Below are 21,145 nucleotides of genomic sequence, written 5' to 3' on the forward strand. Positions count from 1 at the left end.
CCACCAAGACTCATAATAACAAATACCTACAACTGGATAAGCGGTCAAACATTTTTCTTCTCCGCTTTTGTCCATAAAAGACTTCCTCAGAACAAAATACACATTCAACTCAAGACCTTTATAACAATCACTTCAAATAAATCAAGTAAAACTTGACCAGTAAAATTTACCTTTTAATTAATGAACATGAAACTATCTTAATAAAACAACACATGAAAACTCAATCCACCTATCTTAACAAATATATAAAAATACATGTTTCACTGCCTAATTTATTTACCTTTGACCTTTTGTTTTTCAAAAGGCATTTTAGATTAATTGCCTCATTTAAACCTTATTTGCTCTTAACTGTAGCTGCCAAAGTGTTTCTTTTTGTTCATCTACACTCCTGTGATTACCCCTCTAAGATCCTTAGGTACCTGTTCCAGAATGGAAAATAAAAACATTGTACCTTGTTTACACTCAAAATTATATTTAAACAGGGGATTATTCTGGCCCTTAACTTTAACAGAATATAAATGTTCCTTAACATAACAATGTCATGCTTACCAGGTGGAGGACCATGGCCTTGGCCAATACCCGACGGACCTGTGAAAAGTTGAGGGAGAAGTAATGTCAGTACCACCATATGTTGCAGTACAACAAGGTAATATGTTCATATATCTCACATTTACAGTACTTGTTGTAATGGTCACATTCTGAGTATTAGAGTAAAACTGAGGTTAAACCCTCCCCCCAAAGAACAAACACCTGACACCCATGTAAAAGTATGTACAGCCTGATACACTGACTGCTACAGTATTACAATGCTGATCACAGTAAGCTTACTTGCATGCTTCTTTGCTGTGGAAATTGTGGCACCCACCTCCACAATGTATGGTGTGATGGATGCCTGGGAGCTGTCATGTGTGCCTAAGTTTGCCAGGAATTCCTCAGTGGCTGAGTGTGGTTGTTCCACTGCAGGCCCTCCACCAGTGATGGCATGATCCCCGGCTACATCTGCTGCTCTTTGCCGTGCAGCATTGATCATGTCCATTGCACAGTGTTGAACCTGTTCATATGTCCTGCCCTGATGGCCCATGCCATTCACATCACAAACAAAGTCTGACAACAATGCAGCCTACTGTTCCCTGTTTTGCGTCCCCTGGACAGTAGGATGTGATGATGTTGCCTTAATCCTTCCAGTATAATTTCATTCTCCGCATCTGAGAAGGGTGCATGGCATCTCGGGTACATGATTCCTGAAAGTCAATGAAAAGGGGACACATTACAGGATCACATACATGGAAGTACACTATGTACAGATACAGCAAGCACAAAATGATTGGCACTATCCACTGCTTGCTCACACATGTCATACTTGACAGTGTGCAAACTTACTGTGTGTGTGGATACAACTGAGATAGTAGTAATTCTCAGGTATTCCTGTGTGTGCCATGACAAATACTGCTGTATTATCATACACCCAACACTAGAGTCTACTGTGGTGTGTCCCCTAGGGGCAACCCTCCAATAATATGTCATAAGAACAGTGCCAGACAAATAGCAGTGGACTATTACAACCACTATAAAGGGACAGTCCAACGAGAACAGTGTTCCACAATGACAAAAGACAATGCACCCTTGTTATATTGTACATCCTGTGTAGGTGTAAGAAAGCAGAAGATCAATGACATGTCATTAGCACCGGTCTAAGACAGGCTTAATGTTGTAATCCCTATTCCTCATAAGTCTATTCACCCATCTGCATCCTGTTGTACACAAAAACAATTACATACCTGATGGAGTGCAGTACTCCTCTATTGATATGTGGTGATAGTAAAGTTTTCACAAAGGTGTGATCTGTATGAAGAAAGTCTCATAGAGAATGGTTCCCCATAACCAGCTGCTTGCCTTTTAAACATGCTTCCCATCAGCAGGTGACTGCCTCTAAACCAATCTATGGGTCTGAAATGCTAATTGCAACCAACACAGCTGATTTGCACTATCATCAGCCAATAATATGCAACCACTGTACAATACATAAGCCTTCACGCAGATTAGGACTCCTTTCTAATATGTTCTGATGGACATTACTGGGGCAAGGAGACCATATCATTACAGAGGGTTGTTCTGTAGCAGTAACCTTTACAAAGTGATTTGTGTGCTACAGGCTGCAGCTGCTGCTGCAGGTAATAGACATAGGCAGAGAGTGTAAACACTTTGGAGTACAACAAGATGTAGGAGTAACTGTGTGAGCTGTGTCAACCATGTTGTAGAGGCACAGCCAGAGTGAGGGTACCCTTTACACTCAAATGAATACACTTGTTTAAGTATGTTAGGTAACAGTATTACTAACAGAGTACTAGGCGACATGTTTGGTGTGTCCTTGAGCAAGACGGGGTATATATGTGAATATGTTCACCATTTGGGAACTGCCAGGCCATTTATTACAGTCAGGTAGTAATTTGCAGCAGGTATGAGGGCAGTCCTTGTTACAAGCAGGGACTTCAAATGTGTATGTCAGTTGTACAGGTGTGGTAATCTACATTGCGACTCTGAAAGGACTGTGTGGTGCACTGTATTAGTGGCACTCATTTGTAGTACCTGTGTTGACATTGTCTGTGAATGTATATTACTGCATGATGTGACAATTTATGCCCATATACGTTTGCTATAGGGATATGTGAAGTGTGTTCCTATCTGCAGGCCTGTGACTTCCATCAGTGAAAAGAAGTAATTTCATTTGAAATGCACTGTGTGTACAAAGAGTGCATGACTCAGTCATTAATTGCTGGCTTTACAAGACTGTAAATTCAGTGCTGATTTGAACCCAGGACTGTGTGTGGCAAAATGTACCCGCGGTGGTGGTGCTGCAATAGCATTGTCGCCTCACAGTAAGATGCTGTCCGGTTCGATTCTCAACTAGCCGGTGCGTAAAAATCAACTGCCAATCATTAGCGGACCGGAGTTCCGCTGTGGCGACCCCTAACCGGGAAAAGCTGAAAGACACAAACAAACAAACTGTGTGTGGCAAAATGTACTGTTTGCAAGCCTTTTAACAGACTGAGCTACTGCTACAGCAAGTGTATTTGCAAGATATATGTGCACACATAGGGGCTGTGACAATCATTTTTTACATCCATCGGTATGTGCATGGCTTTATATGGATGTATTTCTGCAGCAGGGTCCCAGTTGAATATGTAATTTGCAGGTAATGCCTTAGCAGGTGTCTTTCTACATGTTACTGATAGAATGTCACATTTACCTGCTTTCACAGGCCTCATTTACATCCATTATTATGTCTTTGGCTTTCTAGAGGTGTACTATTGCACCAGAGTCCAACGTACACTCCCATTTTTTCCATTAATTTGTATTCAAGTTTGTATGGCAGAGTGTGCAGCTCCGCTGAAACATGCTTAATGACTGTAACTGGCAATTACTATGTTCTGTTTAAATCACCTGTATTAATTAAGAGTTGAGTGGTGTGGCAGGTTACTGCAGTGGTCTGCAGGTGCAATGGTCTTGGTTTTGAAACATGTAACAGGTGTTTATTTTGTAAGTGTGTATTACAATTTTAAAAACACATACAGTCAATATACTTCTATTTAGCTGAGCTTAATATAAAGAAAAGAAAATGGGCAGATCGGAAAGTGGTGAAATGGGGTGCAAGCAGGGGGGAAAACATAGTGGAAGGCAGGTAGGGATGTGCAGGAAGGGTGTAGGAAAGGAGCATAGCTATCCATTTCTTGTACAGCAACAACTGTACACTTTGACAGAATTTGTATATGAATTTGAACTCTCACCCCCAGAGAGAGGGGAGAGGGAAACATAACTGCATTGTCAAGCCAATTGTACCAAATTCCGTCTGTCCAGTGGACACGTGTGTAAAATGGAGAACTATGTATTGGATGATATTTTTTGGGGGGGACAGGGGGAGGTAAGTTGGGTAGGTGAGGATGCATTTGCAGATAGACAAGACAAACAAGACAGCAGATGGGGTGGTGTGTGACACATGAGGAGGGGTGAACACCTTGGATAGGGAAGGTTTTGTGGAATCCAAGTCCCATGTGTCTCCACAAGGCAGCAGCATGATTCCCATCCCCACCCATGGGAATGTTGGCACTGATCCATCACTGCCCAGAAGGTGGCAGTGGTGGAGGCTGGGCAATGGGACAAGGCTGCCCCACTAGATCAGCTAGCATGCCTTAAAACTGGCACAGGCGGTGGTCAAACCCACAGTAGACTATCCTGTGCACCAAGACTGGCAGCTCATCTCGGGTGCCACTGCTCCCAGAGGGCAGCCTAACCCCATCCCATGGGGCGGTAGTACCCAATGTCACAGGTAGTGCAGGGGCAGCAGAGTGGGCATGACCGGTCTGAGTCCCAGATGTGCTGGAACCTGTGCCACGGCCGATTGAGGTAAGGTAGGCAGATCAGCTGGAACCAGCCTACCTTGATGTGCTGTGATAAATGAGGTATAGCAATACATTTAGGTTAGTAATAACCAAATCATTGTTATTATTAACAGAATGGAACATCATTTTAGTTAATCCAAATACATATTAATATATATTATATGTAACACAACATTAAATAACATTACAGTCAGTATGTTAACAGCATGCCAGTAAGAATTAAAGCAAAAGACCAACAAAACAATTTAACAAAATATGTTACTATTGAATCATAATAACACATAACACTAATAAACCACATTTTCGCAAAATATAGTTTAACAAAATATGTTAATATTAAGTCATAATAATAAATAATAATAAATAAATGAAGATAAGGGGTGGGGAGAGAAGGGGAAAACATTCCATTAGTGACATTGCAGATTATAACCCTGAAATTACTGATAATATATACTCCACCCATGTGTAGTATCAGTTTTGGGTACAGTGACTACAGTTCTCCTGTAGCTGATGTAGCAAGTACATACCTCTCAAGCTGTTAGCATGGGTCAGTCTGGGCCAAGCAATAACAAATGCAGGTACACACACAGAACAGTTTCACATAATGTGAACTTATATAACTACCAAGGTGTTCTGTAAATGGAATTGGTAATACATTGCACTCCAGGTAGTCATTTCTCTGGTAATCCTGTGACAGACAGATTACACAGTTTTAATTACATTACAAGAAATCATGACACTTCAGTGGCATGTTTGTGCACAGGACATAAACTAGACAGCCGTCATGGCTTAGTTGGCAGGCATGGGAATAGAACTCAATAGCTGTGACTGCAGGGGACATCTGCAAATAATGTAATAATTGACTGCAGCAACTTTGTACAGACATGCAAGAATACAGCCATACTGGAAATAGATAGATTTATTTAGGAATCAACAATGTTGGTTAACACTTTATTGGTATTGCTTTTAAATTTCTGTGAAGTCTACACACAATATCTGCTCATAACATGGGCTACCTCACCCATATACCTTTTGTTCCTGGGGTACGAGAAAATGAGAGCATTACGTGACTGGTTATGGCCTGGAGACAACCTTGAACCATGCTATGAGTTTAACCATACATGTTGCAGGACATTTTTTTTTTGCATTCTAGAACTATTACAGTGTTACAATTGACTGCAGTGATAGTAGAACACACATGCATGGAATATAGCCATACTGCATACATTAAAACAGATGTATTTTAGAATCAGCAATGCTGGTTCACACTTTATTGGTATTGCTGATAAATATCTATGAATTCCACGCACAATATCTGCCCATAGTGTGGGCTACCTCACCCATATACCTTTATTACTTAAAGTAGGAGGAAAAGGGAACATTATGTGACAGATACTGGCCTTGAGGCAGCCTTGAACCATACTATGAGTTAAGCAATACAGTCTGCAGGCCATTAGTTTTGCATTCTACAGCTATTACAGTGTTACACATGACTGCAGCAACCTTACCATAAACATGCAATGCATACAGCTCTACTGCAATCATTATGACAACACAATCCAGCTGCACACCATTTTGCTTACTGTTATTGGTATTATTTATTGTTTATTGAACTACAGTTATTGTTCATTTATTGTACTACCGCTCTAATTGCCCATTTATTGTACTACAGTTCTACTTGCTTATATGTTGGACTACAGATTTTCTTGGGTATACTTTATTGCTGTAAATGCTTTACTCTTTCTTGCTTATTGCACTACAGTTAGTATAATAAATACGTACATACCACACTCATGGTACAACCTGGCCAGGCATCTGGCATGGGACTTGACATTGTGAGCCCTCTCAGCTGCAGCTGTTGGGAGAGAAGCACACTATTATGCACACCAGTTTTGCAGACATTTACTTTGCATTTTGGTATGACAGTGGATAACATACTTACATATTTGTGGGGCATTCCCATCTCTTGCTTCTTGGTCCCAGGTGTCCAAGGTTCCCCTCTTTCTCCTTTTGAGGTCATCATAATGGTGATGATACTGCACACCTGTGCAGGGGATACCTGTAGCACTGTTGAGTTTCCTGACCAACCAGTCCCAGGCCTCCTTCTTACACTCTGAGCCCCGGAAACTGCCTTGCAGTAGCCTGGGTTCATGGTTCCTTACCAGAGCCCAACAAAGACCCTGGACTCCTGAACACCTCATCTCTGCACCTGAAAGCATACACCTTCACCAGCACCACCAGCCATATCAACAGTTGATTGAACTCTAAAGAATGGTGCAGAATTCCCACCTATTGTGCTTAATATAGACTGTTTTCCTGCCCGTACACATCATTGAGCAATATTGAAAAAGCAGCACATTGCTTAGTAGAGTGCAAACCAGAGAAGCAGAGCTGAACAGTGCAAAAACTAGCACAACCGTGGTTTTAGTGAACCTTAGCACTACGCAAACTGTGGTAGCCGTTAGCATGTTTAATCAGTGCTTAGTGTGTTTAAGCAGTACTTAGCATCACGCAGCAGTGACATATTTCAAAACTTTTTATTAAATTAAACAAAAACAGTAAAGTAAATTACAGACATGTTTTGCCTGCTATGGACTCAAATCCAGGACCTACTACATAACTCTACCCATTTAGTGACTTGGATATTATGAAGACTAGTATACCTTCACATATACTACTAGGCTACCTGTTAGAGTTGCTGAGCACTGCACCATGGAAACATGCTTAAACAGACCTACAAATAAGTAATTAATTACATCTGGTTTCTATTTTTAGATGTCTGGCTGGTGTTGGCTATATATGTATAAGCGCCACTCTGCTTTACGGCATACTGCACTGTGCCACGCAAACCACAATTCTATTAAAAAAACACAAGAAATTAATTATGATAATTAATTACATTAATTTTCTACTTTTAGATGTGAAGCAGATGTCAGCTGTCTATATGTGAGCACAACCTGGCATTGCTGCAAACATGCAGAAAAAAACATAAATAGCATAGCAATGAAATATTACACAAATTAACACAATTCACAGCATTTTAACAGTAGCAGGGAGCATTACAGGGACCCTCACTCTGTACATGACATCTGACCAGGCATCCACAACCACAGGTAGCCTCTACACATTTCCCTACACTCATTCAATATCCCTGTTTTTATGCTCTCCCTCGACAGTACACCATCCTTAATATGCATGGCACACTGCCAAGGGGGAACCGTGGCCACGTACATGAATACATTCTGTGTAGGCTCAATATGGTGCCTACACAGTTTTTATTAAATCCAGGGGTAAGTCTTTTAGGAATATGCTAGAAGTTAATGTTCAATGTATTGTAATAAAGCTCCATACAGGATTTGTGCCTACTGTTAGTTATATTTATTTAAACTTGTATGAGATGTAGTTGAGTAGGATTTATTTTTTCTTCTGTAGTACACATATAATGTTCATCTTATGCTTTATTGATGTAATGAAAAAGAATATCAGAAAGTGTTTGATCTGTATCCCCTGATGGATAATTAACTGGATGTCTGATAAGAGTGTTATATAGGGGGTGAGCTTTAATATTATATGGGGTGCCATCATTACATTTACAAATTGGTGAAAATACAAGCTTGTAGTGCATGACGACATGATGAAGCTCCAAACTGGAAAAAATATGTAAATCTGTAAAATGCTATTGTGGCATGAGACCCGACTGTAACAACAGTTTCAGAAATGTGTGTAACAATTGTTACATACCCTCTAAGCGCTGTTACTGTCAGATGTCATGCAAGAGATGTTACTTCACTTTCAACTGTCCTGAATATCTTGCCTCATATTTTAGGTCTGTCTGCAGAACTTTACATTACATCTGTAAGTAACTTATTTAACTAAATAAAAGCAATATTTAAAAAACAATGTTCCAGACTTTCCTTATTTGTCAACACCCAACATTCTTAAATAAATTAAACATGTACACACTGTCTGTGTAACAGCACTCACTAAGTACTTTGAGCTTCTTCTTTTTTTCTGTAACTGATAGTACACAGAGTAAATAAAACTTCATGCACTAGAAAGAATTATAATTGAGGTTCACTGATCCTAACTGTTTATGTGTTCTCATCATGGTTGCCAAGATTCACCACAAATGTCTTGGCAACACATAACAATAAGGCTACGATTGTAGACTTTATCATAATCCTGTATGTTGAGCACCTCCCTAGTATCAGAAAGGTGTATAATAAGCAACCCCTCACCTTTGTTATACTGTGTTCTCATGTTAGAGCATTACCAATAGCCATCAAAGAAGAGGGGGAGGAAGCTGTTAAAACACTTCATTTTAACTGTTAAACACTTTGTATTAACTTAAAAAAGTCTGAGTGAAGTGTTTAACAGTTCCAGTAAAGAGTTTAATAGCTTTCTTCTGCATTTCTGTGGTGGCTACTCTTTGTGTGGTAGTAATAAATGTGTTACAGATTTCAAAACTGTAACACAGTACTAGTGCACTATTGTTTCTCTAAATTCTGCAGTGCATGGGAGCATTGAAAGTTCCACAAGTGCCAAAAAATATGATTGCGTCTGACTGATCATAACCTAGCTGTGATTTTATGTAATAAAGGTTTTAAGGTATAGCCGTGTCCTGCCGGTTTTTATTCTGGTATTTCTAGCTTATGTGTTCTCAACATAGATGTCAAGACTCACATTTCGAGCTTCAGTCTTGAGGTGAACTTCTTGACATCCATGTCTCAAAGCACACAATATTTTGGTTATGAGAGACCAAACCATATCACAGTCCTCTAATGCTATATTATTGCTTTTTTAGTTATTATTATATACTTTGTACTAATGGAAATTCCTGTCATTTAGATGTCCTGTCCGTTGCTGATATTATGGGACTGGGGAAGTGAGCTTTATTTATATAGCTTATTTATTTTGGGGCCCTCACTGCATGCCAGTTATAAGGCCTCCTCAATGTATTTTGGTCCATTCATTCCTTATAATGTAAGAATTACTTGTACCCAATCTTTTCCTGTGAGGTTTTATCAGATTGTAGAAATTGCCATTTGGGCACCAGTTTGAGATTTTTCTGTTTATGCCCCCAGATTCATTTAATAGTGGCTGATGTGAGCAGCCATGTTACCAGAAGAGCTTCCACCATCCTCCTCAACAGGCATATGCTTTCCTCCACTGGTCTACATCTCTACTTAGCAGAAGAAACATGGACAAGCCAAAAATAAAGAGGGAAAAAAATTAGGGGCAGACTTTAAACATTGCTCTTATAAACTTAGAAAATTGCGGAATAACTGGTTTTGCATTAAGACACATTTTCTGAAGGACAGGAAGTCTGAAACTCAAATGTATGTCATATTTACTGACTTCAATATTCAAAGATTTTCCAGAAAACTACAATTTTTATTGGATTCTGCAAAATCTGTACAGTTGAGAGATATGCTATAAGAGCTACCATCAATGGCTTGAGAGGTATTTGTGATGTGCAAACTTTCACTTAAACTGCAACAACTGGCCTACTGAGAAAACAGTAGTCCCTGTCCCCTGGATGAGACAGCTGTACCAGCACCCAGCACCAAGACCACAGTTTTATTTATACTTCCATTCCTATGGGATGATATTTTATTAGTACAACTAACTGTGGTAGGGCCGTGTGCAAGATAACACTAGAGTTTTATCATGACAGAATTACAAGTAAATGACAAGGGAACTGATATACTGTATATAAGGAAAACTTAAAAGGGAAATACTGAGTGTGTAGTAATATAGGTCATATGTAAGTAAGTAATGTATAAGACATATTAGATGTAATAGAAGCGTTATTCAGGATATAAATTTAAATGTATGCATTATAGAAGGGTGAGGCATGTAATTAGATGTGCAGTACAATTAATAATGTAGACTGCTTGAGAATTAGTTGTAATATGTTAGGTTTATTAATTAGAACCAATTGAATCAATGAATAATATGGTTACAGATATAAAGATAATAAAAACCAAACCACTAGTCTGACCGAACAATGAAGGAAACCACCAGCAACATCCCCTTACAGCATCTGCTGTTGTTAGGGGTACTTTTATATATGGAGTCAAATTGTAAACATTTTTTTAAACAGTCAGTTTTTTTTATATACAAAATGGGGTCTATTACCTACAACTTGTATTAATTTACTATTTCCACATAAGATGTTCCAGTTTCTAGTAATAATTGACCTGATGTTAAATGCATCAACAGACATATCCTAAATACAAGATGTACCAAAAGTATTTGTGTTAGTGTTGTTAGAACTTGAATTGTTAACACCTGTGACTCCAAGTGGCTTATTTGTAATAGTACTAAAACCATTTTTTAAAATCGGTGGAAAATCAGTAGCCCTTCTTGTTCTAATTTCATTAGCTAGTTTGCCAAGTAAATCTGAGGGGTAACCTCTACCCAAAAACATATTCTGTATAAAGCTGACTTCTGATTCAAAATAAGCTACTTCAGAAATCATTCGTGAAGCACGAATAAACTGACCCTTTGGTATATTATTTTTCATAAAAACAAGATGGTTGCTTAAATAATGCAAATAACTGTTAACAAAAGTCTCCTTCCTATGTATTCCACTTGTGAAACAATTATTAGATGTATCTCAAGTCAGGGTAACATCCAGAAAAGGCATTGATAGCCCAGCATTCCCCAATGTTGTTGTCGTTATTGTCTTTCATCTTTTCTCAATTAGGGGTCGCCACAGCGGAACTCCAGTCCGCTAATGATTGGCAGTAGATTTTGACAAACGCCGAGGTGCCAGCTAGACGTTCAACCTTCAATGAAGGCATGCCCATTTACGCATGTCTTTCAAATGCCCACCCAACCGCGGGGAGGACATGCAGACTCCACACAGAAGGCACTCCCTGCACTCCAACCGAGAATCGAATGGGAGAACCTCTTACTGCAACAATGTTACCACTGCACCACCGCGGATGGTCCCAGCATTCCCCAATACAAATTAAAAAAAAAATCACTGGAATTTATTACTATTACAAATAAGCCATATGGAGTCACAGGTGTTAACAATTCAAGTTCTAACAACACTAACACAAATACTTTTGGTACTTCTTGTATTTTGGATATGACTGTTTAAAAAAATGTTTACAATCTGACTCCATATATAAAAGTAGCCCTGACAACAGCAGACACTGTAAGGGGATGTTGCTGGTGGTTTCCTTCATTGTTTGGTCAGACTGGTGGTTTGGTTTTTATTAGTTTTTGCTGCTGCTTCATCCTTGGGACTGTTGTTTTTCCTGCAGATATAAAGATGTAAAGGCTTTACATTTGTATTGCTCTGTAAGATCTGATTAAAGTAATTAAACAAGAAAAAAAATAGTGCTTAAACAAGAGTGTTCTATATTGCTTACAAGTAAATAATTTTACTACCGAGTGTTAAGTGATTTTTAGTATTAGATGAAAACTAAGGATTTTGGCAGATAATAGTTGATGAAGAACACTACACATTGTGCATATTTATTACACTATTAGGAAAATACGGGTTCCTTTGTCATCTGCTTGGTATTTTGTCAGCACTGGAGGAATTCCAAAAATATGATTTACAGGTAATGAAAGGCTTGAAATGTATTGTATGCATAATTGAATTATCTATTATTGATGGATTAAAGAAAGACTATGAAAAGTGACTGATAAAGCAGTTGACTATACTGAGGCAGGATAATTTCAAATTTAATATGAACAAATATAAAATAAGAATGAGAGGTCTGACATACAAGGGTCATAATCTTACACTGGGTTGCTGACTTATATGTAGTGTGCCATCCTGTACAGGGGAGCTGTGTTGATTGTGTATGGCATGAATTTTGAGTGATTCATAGACAAGTCCTTTTTAGGATCTGACTTATCTGCACAGAGGCGTACAGTGTAAGTACCACAAATGTTGAATACATACCTAATGTACAGGGAAGTATAATTATCTCCTGTTGTTAAGCACATGATTGCACAAACAGCAAATTGTTTGCATCATATAATGAAAGGAATGTTTTAGTGTTTACATAGCAAATTATAGTATATAAATGGCTTTGACAAAGCTGCTTTTAAGAATAAAGTGCAGGTTACTTTTTCATGTTTACTCTTTCTTCCTGAATTACTATATATAGCTGCTCATTAAAATTATTTTTAAAATGCTTGTATTAAATTATTTCTTAAGACATATGCACATGTGTTAATAGACAAGAAAACAAATCACATTAACATTTGCCATATTCATTGCATTAAACATTACACTCCTTTATTGAATAAGCACATATACAGTGAATTGGCCTTTGATCATCATGTATCTACTGCAATGACATCTTTTTATGTCACACAATTCAAAAGAAAAGGTATGGCATCTAGGTCTAAAGATGTCATTATTTCATTGTGCTCATGGCTAATTAAATCAATCATAGAATACAATGCCCCCTTCAGTTTGTACCTGGCTAGGCATATGAAACAACTGGAGCGTCCACAGAGGCTCCATGAAAAAAATAATACATAGTGTAGGCAACTTGTAATATGCAGACCACGTCAAAGGCTTATCCTTACACTTGGTCTCCTACAGGTTGCTGAAAGGCAATCTGTGTTTAACCTACAAAGCATTCTCTGATCCAACCTTAATGAACTTGTTGCATTTCTGCAAAACAAATAGCATTTGAAACACAAAATTCAGGGACCTAAATCTCATCTGCTACATAAATAAGATATGCTGGAAAGACACATATGTGTCTCAGAGACTGCCCCTTCTGTGGAACAGTCTTCTCAACAATATGAAGCAGAGTTCTTCTCTGCACCTATTCAGGTGCAGCTTGGAACAGTGCAATTTATGATTTCTCATCCACTGATCCAAGTTGCACTTGAATAGTTACATCCAAGTGAAGCAGAATTTTTCTCTGCACCTTTTTAATTGCAACTGGGATCAGTGCAATTTATGATTTCCCATCCATTGATCCAAGTTGCACTTGAATTGTTGCACTTGTACCTATTCAAGTGCAACTTGGATCAGTGGATGGGAAACTGTAAATTTACCCTTGGTCTGTTACCCTGTCTCTGTTAGACAAGGGGACATTGCAAATGCTTGATCACCCATGACAGAGTTTTATATACCCCAGCAAAAATCTATGGAATCAAAACATGGCTAATATTTTTGGAAAGCATGGCTGGGCTTAAAACAACCTATTAGGGCTGATAACCTAATAACCCCCTATAATCCTATGATAATAATCAATAACATCAACATAAACCTATAGCATAAATTGTACATTATTTACAAACACGTAAGAGGGTTCCATTTCACTGACCATGGTCCATTTTTCAAGCCTTAGTTTTTCCAGTTTGGATACACTGCCCTTCATATTGTATTGCTAATTTCCTTGTAAAGAATGATGTTCAATTATTATTGGTAGAATCTTATAAAAACTTGAAATCATGCATTATATACATCTGCAAAGAAGAGCAGTTAGCAAGTCAAAGATCATGTCTCTTGTTATCTGCATATTAAGGTTTTATATCAAACCTTCTCGGTATTAGCTTTCATAATGCTAAGCACCAGCTTTAAAGATAATTTGATCTATTATAGATAATCATTAATATACTATCATAAATTGCTCCATTGAATCTGTATTACCAGAGATAATGCTTCATGCCCTAATCCTACTCATACTACCTTTACAACAATCTATACAGGAGTTATTGATGCATACAAACTGTAGTTCAAGGCTGAATATTGGACCCCCTTTAACTTTCCAGCATTTTAACCTATATATGACAGCTACTAAGACAGAACTAAAGCAAAAAGAAAACAAAAACAAAAAAAAAAAACATTACAAATGAGCCAAATGTCCCCCCTAACCTACCAGCCGTGACTTTATACAAGTCAGCAACTTAGCTCCCTCACCCCCTTCATCCTTCTCTCTCAGCTTCTTTTTTTAGATAGCTCTGCCATAGTAGCCATCAGTTTACAAATCTTGTCTCATTCCCCTTCACGTTCACTTTTTCCACTTCCAAAATTTTGTCTTCCAAGCACTGCACTTTATCTATAGTCCAGGATCACTCTTTTTTCCCATTTCCTAGTTATAGTTTTCTTGTCTGCTAGGGAGACAATCCACATTATCTCCTGCAATACCTCACCCCTATTCCCAGTCCTAGAAAGAGCTTTTCTTCTGTAGGGTCTTCTTTACCTTTGCTTATGACCCTCATCATTTTGTCTAAGTCCTGTCTCCAACAGTGCAATGCATGCCACTCAGAAACTATGTCATCAATCACTCAAGCACCTCAATAGTCCACTTTAACTTTCAGAAAAAAAACTTTATGAAGACTGACTGGTATATAAAAATACTTGTGTTAGTATTTCCAGGCAACAATCATGAATTTCATTACTTGTATTGCGCTCCTTGATATAGTGCATACATTTAGTCATTAAGCACTGTATACTTTCTTTCCTAGTGTTCCTGTCCATCAATGCCTTTTGCCTTCCACTATGTCTTCATGCGTCTTTAAAAATTCCATGCAGCATTTTTATGCCGCTTTCCACTGGACTGTCTTGTGTCAAATGTATTATTTCAGTTTTACAATTGTATCCATTCACCCTGAGGTACTTAGTCCCATGACAGAGAAAGGGGTGGGGGATTGTAAGACAGCATAAAGGTAAAAATAAAACTTCTCTTGGAACTGCATTTTTTGTGTGAGCCTCTTCCCAACTAAGTACCTTATCATTTAATAGGTTCATAGGTTCATAGATTAGTACTAGGCTTACTGCCCTTGCGAGCCATTTTAAGCCTAGCCAATTATACCCTGGGAGATTCAAACCCTGTACCTTGCGTTTGTAAGGCAAACACATAACCAACCAGCCACCCACCCAGAAAAAAAAAATGCACTTACCCCTTTATTCTTACTTTGCAGGAGGGAGAGGACTGCAGAGAAGGAGCTCAGCTGAGACTCAAACCCAATACCAGCCTGCTGTGTAAGGTAACAAACCACCACACTGGCAAAACCACTGCTGCTGGATATGGACATATAAACAAAGTCAAAAAACAGTTGTGTATGTGTATTGGCATGTGATAATATCAATTCATCTTAGTATTTTACATTCAGATCTAACAACCTTCAGTGTTTGACTGCTGAGCTCTACCCACTGTCCTCTGTTCTCCCCCTTATGGGCAGTATATCCTGCCTCCACCCCTTTAACCCTTTGGTTTGAAAGAACTAACTAAACTGTTCTGACATTGCCTGAAGTAATGGTGAAGAAATTGATTGACAGGGCAGTGATATTTCAACAACATGAATGTAGCAAGAATTGTGTGACCATAAAGTACCTGTCAATGTCTGGAGCCCCCCCCCCCAAACCTCCTCCTGCTTCTATTATAATATTACCCTCTCCAATTACTCATGAGGTTTACCTCCTTTCCAAAGTAAAATTTTCATCCATTTTTTTGTTTCAGGCCTCAGCATTTGAGCTGGCACTGTTCAGAATGCCTGCCCTAAGTATAGAATGTGAGGAATCACATGCCAATACAGTACTTGGACTGTTTGATCTATGTCCATATCAAGCAGTTTCCAAGTTAGCAAGTTCTTTTGTATCTTCCCTAGAATGATACCCAAGCTGCTTACCAAGATTCCACATAGGAAACTTTTAGGGTATCTCCAAGATATTTCCTCTCACCCTTAATCTTTTCTAGAGATTCTCCTGTTGGTATATATTGTCCATTTTGACCATTGATTGCAATCACAATAGTTTTCTCTTCATGGATTTTATATCCTGAAAATTAGGTAAAACCCTTCAAAATATTAAAAACTGTATATAATTATTGATGTAGATCACAACATTAGAATGATATCATCTGCCTAAAGGGCAATTTTCAAAGGCAGGTTTTGCCATGGATACCACATGTTCAGTATTAAACTGGCTAATGTTTCAAAATATAAAGCAAACAGCTTAGGGGAAACAGAACACCCCTGCTTGGTACCTCTAGATAAATTAAAACATGGGGATAAACCTCCTTGGATTTTCATCCTGGCCTCTTCTCCCTCATACTTAGCATCTCAACAAATTTCCCCAAACAGCCCATATGTTCCAGTACCCCAAACAAAAAATCTAGTCTGCCCTATAGAATGCTTTTACAGGATCTAGTGATATCAGGGCTACCTCTGTACATGTGTCATTAGCATCCTGCATCATCATCAATACTCATATTGTCAAAAATTCTTCTTTCAGTTATAAATTCAAACTGGCCATGTTCTATCACTCCTGGTAGCAGTCATGCCAACCTAGTTGATTTATGGATATGACAACCTTCAAGTGATGACGGAGCACCATTATGGGCTGATAATAACCTACCTCTCTTTGATCCCTGCTTTTCTTTGTAATAACCACAGTCACTCCCTTCTTCTAAGAGGCCATTGCAGAGCCCCCATAAGAACTTCATTGAATAACATTTTCTATATTCCTACTACTTTAGCTTTCTCCATTATCCATATTTAAACTGGTATTCCATCACTTCTTGGTGATTCATCAGTCTTCTGCATGGCCAGAGATTCCCTAACTTCTCTTTCATTAATTATTCACAACTCTTCCTCTTCAGGTACCTTTGACAGGGGAATAGAACTAAGATACTCATGTATGTCTTCATTCCTTCTTCCCATGTCTTCCATACCCTTATATACTTTCTCATAATTTAAGGCAAAAATGGACAGAACTTTTTTATAACCAGTGGCTAGTTCACCCCTTATCAAATATCTTATTTCCTAAATATCCCTTGTAGCAGATACTGAACTGAACATATATGCAGTGCAGTCTAGAACCATCTAGGATTACTGTCTCAGTTTTACCAGGACTGAAAGTTGACTGAACCATCAGACTTGTTAACTAAATTATTACAATAGTCTATATCATATGATGTTATCTTGTTACACTGTGGTATTAACGTTTTGCATTCAGTTCAATTGAATTATATTGGGTTAGCAATATTAAAATCCTTGGAAATTACAGAAAGCAGAAACAAAACATTACTTTTGAGTGAGATGATTCCTTCTCTTAGATGGAATGATTATGTTTACACCAAGACCATGCTATTTAATAACTGGTTAAGACAACTTTCCTAAATTTACAATTTAAAGTTAGTGACATATTGAAAAACTTTGCTTTGAATTACACATTATTTCTGAAAGACAACTTGCAGCCCAATGATTATGGCACACACTTTATATTTAGTGAATTAAAAACAAGTTTCCTTTTTTAGACTCAAGTCAATAATTGTGTAAGAAAGGAACCAGTAGACATGTACCTATTAATTTTATAAAGGTATATATATTAATGTCCTTTATATCGCTCCTGACAACAATACAGCTATACTGGACAATATCCTACATTGAACAGCCATAACATTTCCACAAGAAAAAATATTAGTAGGTGATGTGAATGTCAGTTGGTTGGACACAAACTCTAACTCATGTACATCCGGTATGAACTTATATGTTTTGCACAACTAATTAATAGCCTCATATATTATAGCAAGACATCACATTCTCTATTAGACTGGATCCTAGTATTAGACTCTAGCAAATACTCCACCACAGGTTCAATGTCACACCCTCTCAGTGATCATCTCCCAGTATATATGACTAGACATCTCACACATCCAGTTAAACAGCATATTTATAAAACAACACATAACCTTTCCAAGTTTACCCCAGACATGTTCATTACTACACTATCAACTATTAACTGGAACTTCCTAAAAATCCTCCCCTAGACAATGCTGTAATTGAATTCAATAAAATTTTCTAAAAATCCTAAACAGCCTTGCACCTCCTAGAAGGAAGAGACTAAAAACAAACAATGCAATCTGGCTAACCAAAAAGAGTAGAATGCTAATTCAGGATAGAGAAAAAGCATGGAAAGAATAAAACAGCTCAATATCTTGAAAACCTTAGAATGCTTGGTAATCATACTAAAAATCAAATAAATGAAGACAAAAAACTATACTATAAAAACTTTCAGAATAATATTAAATGTAACCCTAAAAAAAATGTTGGCAACCATTAAAGAACTCTTACAACCCAACCCCTCTCCTGATAACTCACAACTTGAAACTGCAATGCAGTTCAATTTTTATTTTATAGATAGTATAGCATCTCTAACAAAGGATTCCTCAACATCTAATTCCACCCCTGCCCAACAGCCACATATCACCACATCCACTTTCACCATCAAACCTGTGCCCACTTCCTATATAAAACTTCTCTTAAACAAAATTACACCATGCTCTTCTTCAGCTAATGACCTTCCAAATGAATACATAAAAATAGCAGCCACTAGAATTGTCTATCCTGTCTCAAACCTTATAAATAGGTCAATCCAGGAATCTCACAACCCCTCCCTTTGGAAAAAATTGCACATAATCCCTCTGCACAAAACAGGCAATTCAACATACATTAATAATTTTAGAACTATAGCAATCTTATCTCCCCTCACTAAAATACTTGAAAAATGTATTCAAAAGAAATTGCTAGACTATCTCCTACAGGAAGAACTCCTATCCCCTACACAGCATGGCTTCAGTCCTTTCCATAGTAGTAGCACTGCACTTCTAATCTATATAGATACTGTCAATAAAGCTAGAGATGATGTCAAACTTGTCTCTTCCTTGTTTCTAGACTTGTCTAAAGCCTTCAACACAGTTTGTCACAGCAAACTTCTTATTCAAATGTCCTCACTAGGAATCTCTCAGCCCACCCTTCTGTGGTTCAAAAGCTATTTGTCTAATAGGTATCAGTCAGTAAAATGGCACTCCACCCACTCTTCCTACCTTTCAGTCACCACCAGTGTACCACAAGGCTCTGTCCTTGGTCTTCTCCTCTAACATTTTCACCAACACCCTCTATACTTCTACACAACAGGCCACACTAATACAATACACAGATGATTCCACTCTCATTTGCACATCTAACAACATGATACATCTCCAAAGTATTACTCAGAAAGCTTTAACAGCCACTGGTGGGCATTGTCTGTACTCATACAAGGTTGCTAAGGTGTGGAACTCCTTACCTGTATCCATCAGGTCTATACCGTCTCTCTCCCATCTTTCAAAACCACTCTGAAAGACTTCCTACCTAAAACCTGGCTCTGTTCTTGCTCAAATCCAGGATAAACTATACCCATCCCTAAATGCAAACAGGTATCTTTTCATTCCTTTTACTTCCTTACTCTCCCTTCTTGACGTACTTGCTTATTGCTATGTAACTCTCTTCCCTGACCTTTCTCTAAATATGGATCTATATTACCATATCAAATGGTAAAAATGTTGAACGCTCACATGAATGAAAACATAGTAAAACGAACTTGCTATTGTGGGGGGCTGCACCCCCCACACCCCTCGCTAAGTATATATTCTAACTCCAAGGTTGTACTACAGTGAGGAAAGGGCAAATATTTCAATCCTCATAGTACTGCGACCCAAAAAAAACAAGTTTGTTCTCCTGCGTTTTCGCTCATGTGAGCGTTCAACATTTTTACCATTCGATATGGTAATACAGACTCTCTAAATATATCATAAGCTTATTTTTCTCCTCTCTTCATATATAAATTCCTATTCATATTAGACCAACCTATCTTTAATTTCTCTACAAACTGTGTAAAATTTCTCTAAATATTAAATGATCGTCATATACCTTGTCTCGATTCTTAAATAATTTTTTTATGTTTAATTTGTTATAAACTGCAGCTGTTTTTGTTTTATTGTTGAAGATTGTAAAAGTGTTGTTCTTAAAATGTTTTGTATAGATTTGGAGCTTTTCTCCCCTGGCCTCTGCTGAAAATAGGCCTAGTCAGACTTTCCCGGTAAACAAATGTCAATAAATAAATACATAAGTATATTACAGTAATACAAGGAGTTTAGGAAACAAAAGCTCAAAACTGTCTTTTATAATTACAAATGGCAACAGAAATGTTGCTGTTATCAAAGTGGCATGGGAGTCTAGCAATATGTCTTTTACAGGTTATAAGTGTTTAATGTAAACAAGAAATGGAGGTGGAGTTCTCTTGTTGATAAAGGAAAGTTTGACTTTTATTGAAGTTATTATTAGTTACTAGTTTAAAATGATTAATACATGGATTCAATATGCATAGAATTAGACTGATTTGTAACAACAGAGAAACATTCATGAAAATAGTCCAAAATGCTGGCCTTATAAATGCTCTTGATTCATATTGTAATACCCAAAAGGTTATTTTACTGGGTTATTTTAATTACCCTGATATAAATTAGACTTCTAAAACTGTTTACAAATCAATATTCCAATACTTTTTTGACATGACACATTTGAACAATTTGCAACAACAAATTTGAACAATTCCAAATTTCAAATTTAAATTTCAAATTTGGGTTATTACAACTCAGAGATGAAAAATCGACAAAGTCCAAATAAAACTTTTAATTATGAGCACTTTCGTTCACATAAAATAAATGAGCTTCTTCATACATTGAAATAAGTACACAGTAATTTATGACATCACAAAACTACCCCTTTCTTATACTAAATAAGTGAAAATTAGCATATTTAAAAACACATTTTGAAATTTCCATGTGAGCTAATCTGTCAGATTATATCACTTAGTATGTACTATATATAAAATCATAGAAAATACCTCCTAAAGGCAGAACCATTTAAATTATCTCAGCAGTGATTTAACTTTAAAATACATTTTAAGGAACAATGATTGTTAAGTCCTG

The 21,145-nt window shown here is 37.5% G+C and overlaps 1 protein-coding gene across 2 annotated transcripts in view; it reads right to left on the bottom strand.

The window, feature by feature from the left end:
- The window catches only part of LOC122812062 (zinc transporter 1-like), a 292,558-nt gene that overhangs the window by 30,319 nt on the left and 241,094 nt on the right, over positions 1–21,145 (bottom strand). Inside the window, exon 3 of one of the 2 annotated variants that reach the window (XM_044084359.1) lies at positions 550–588. The exons of the other annotated variant lie outside the window; for it this stretch is intronic. Within the exon in view, the coding sequence (XP_043940294.1) occupies positions 550–588 (39 nt within the window). The remainder of the gene's footprint in view (positions 1–549; positions 589–21,145) is intronic. 2 annotated transcript variants of the gene reach the window in all.

Source organism: Protopterus annectens, chromosome 1.part0, assembly GCF_019279795.1.
Source record: "Protopterus annectens isolate FY-2018-M chromosome 1.part0, PAN1.0, whole genome shotgun sequence".
NCBI classification, from domain to species: Eukaryota; Metazoa; Chordata; order Ceratodontiformes; family Protopteridae; genus Protopterus; species Protopterus annectens.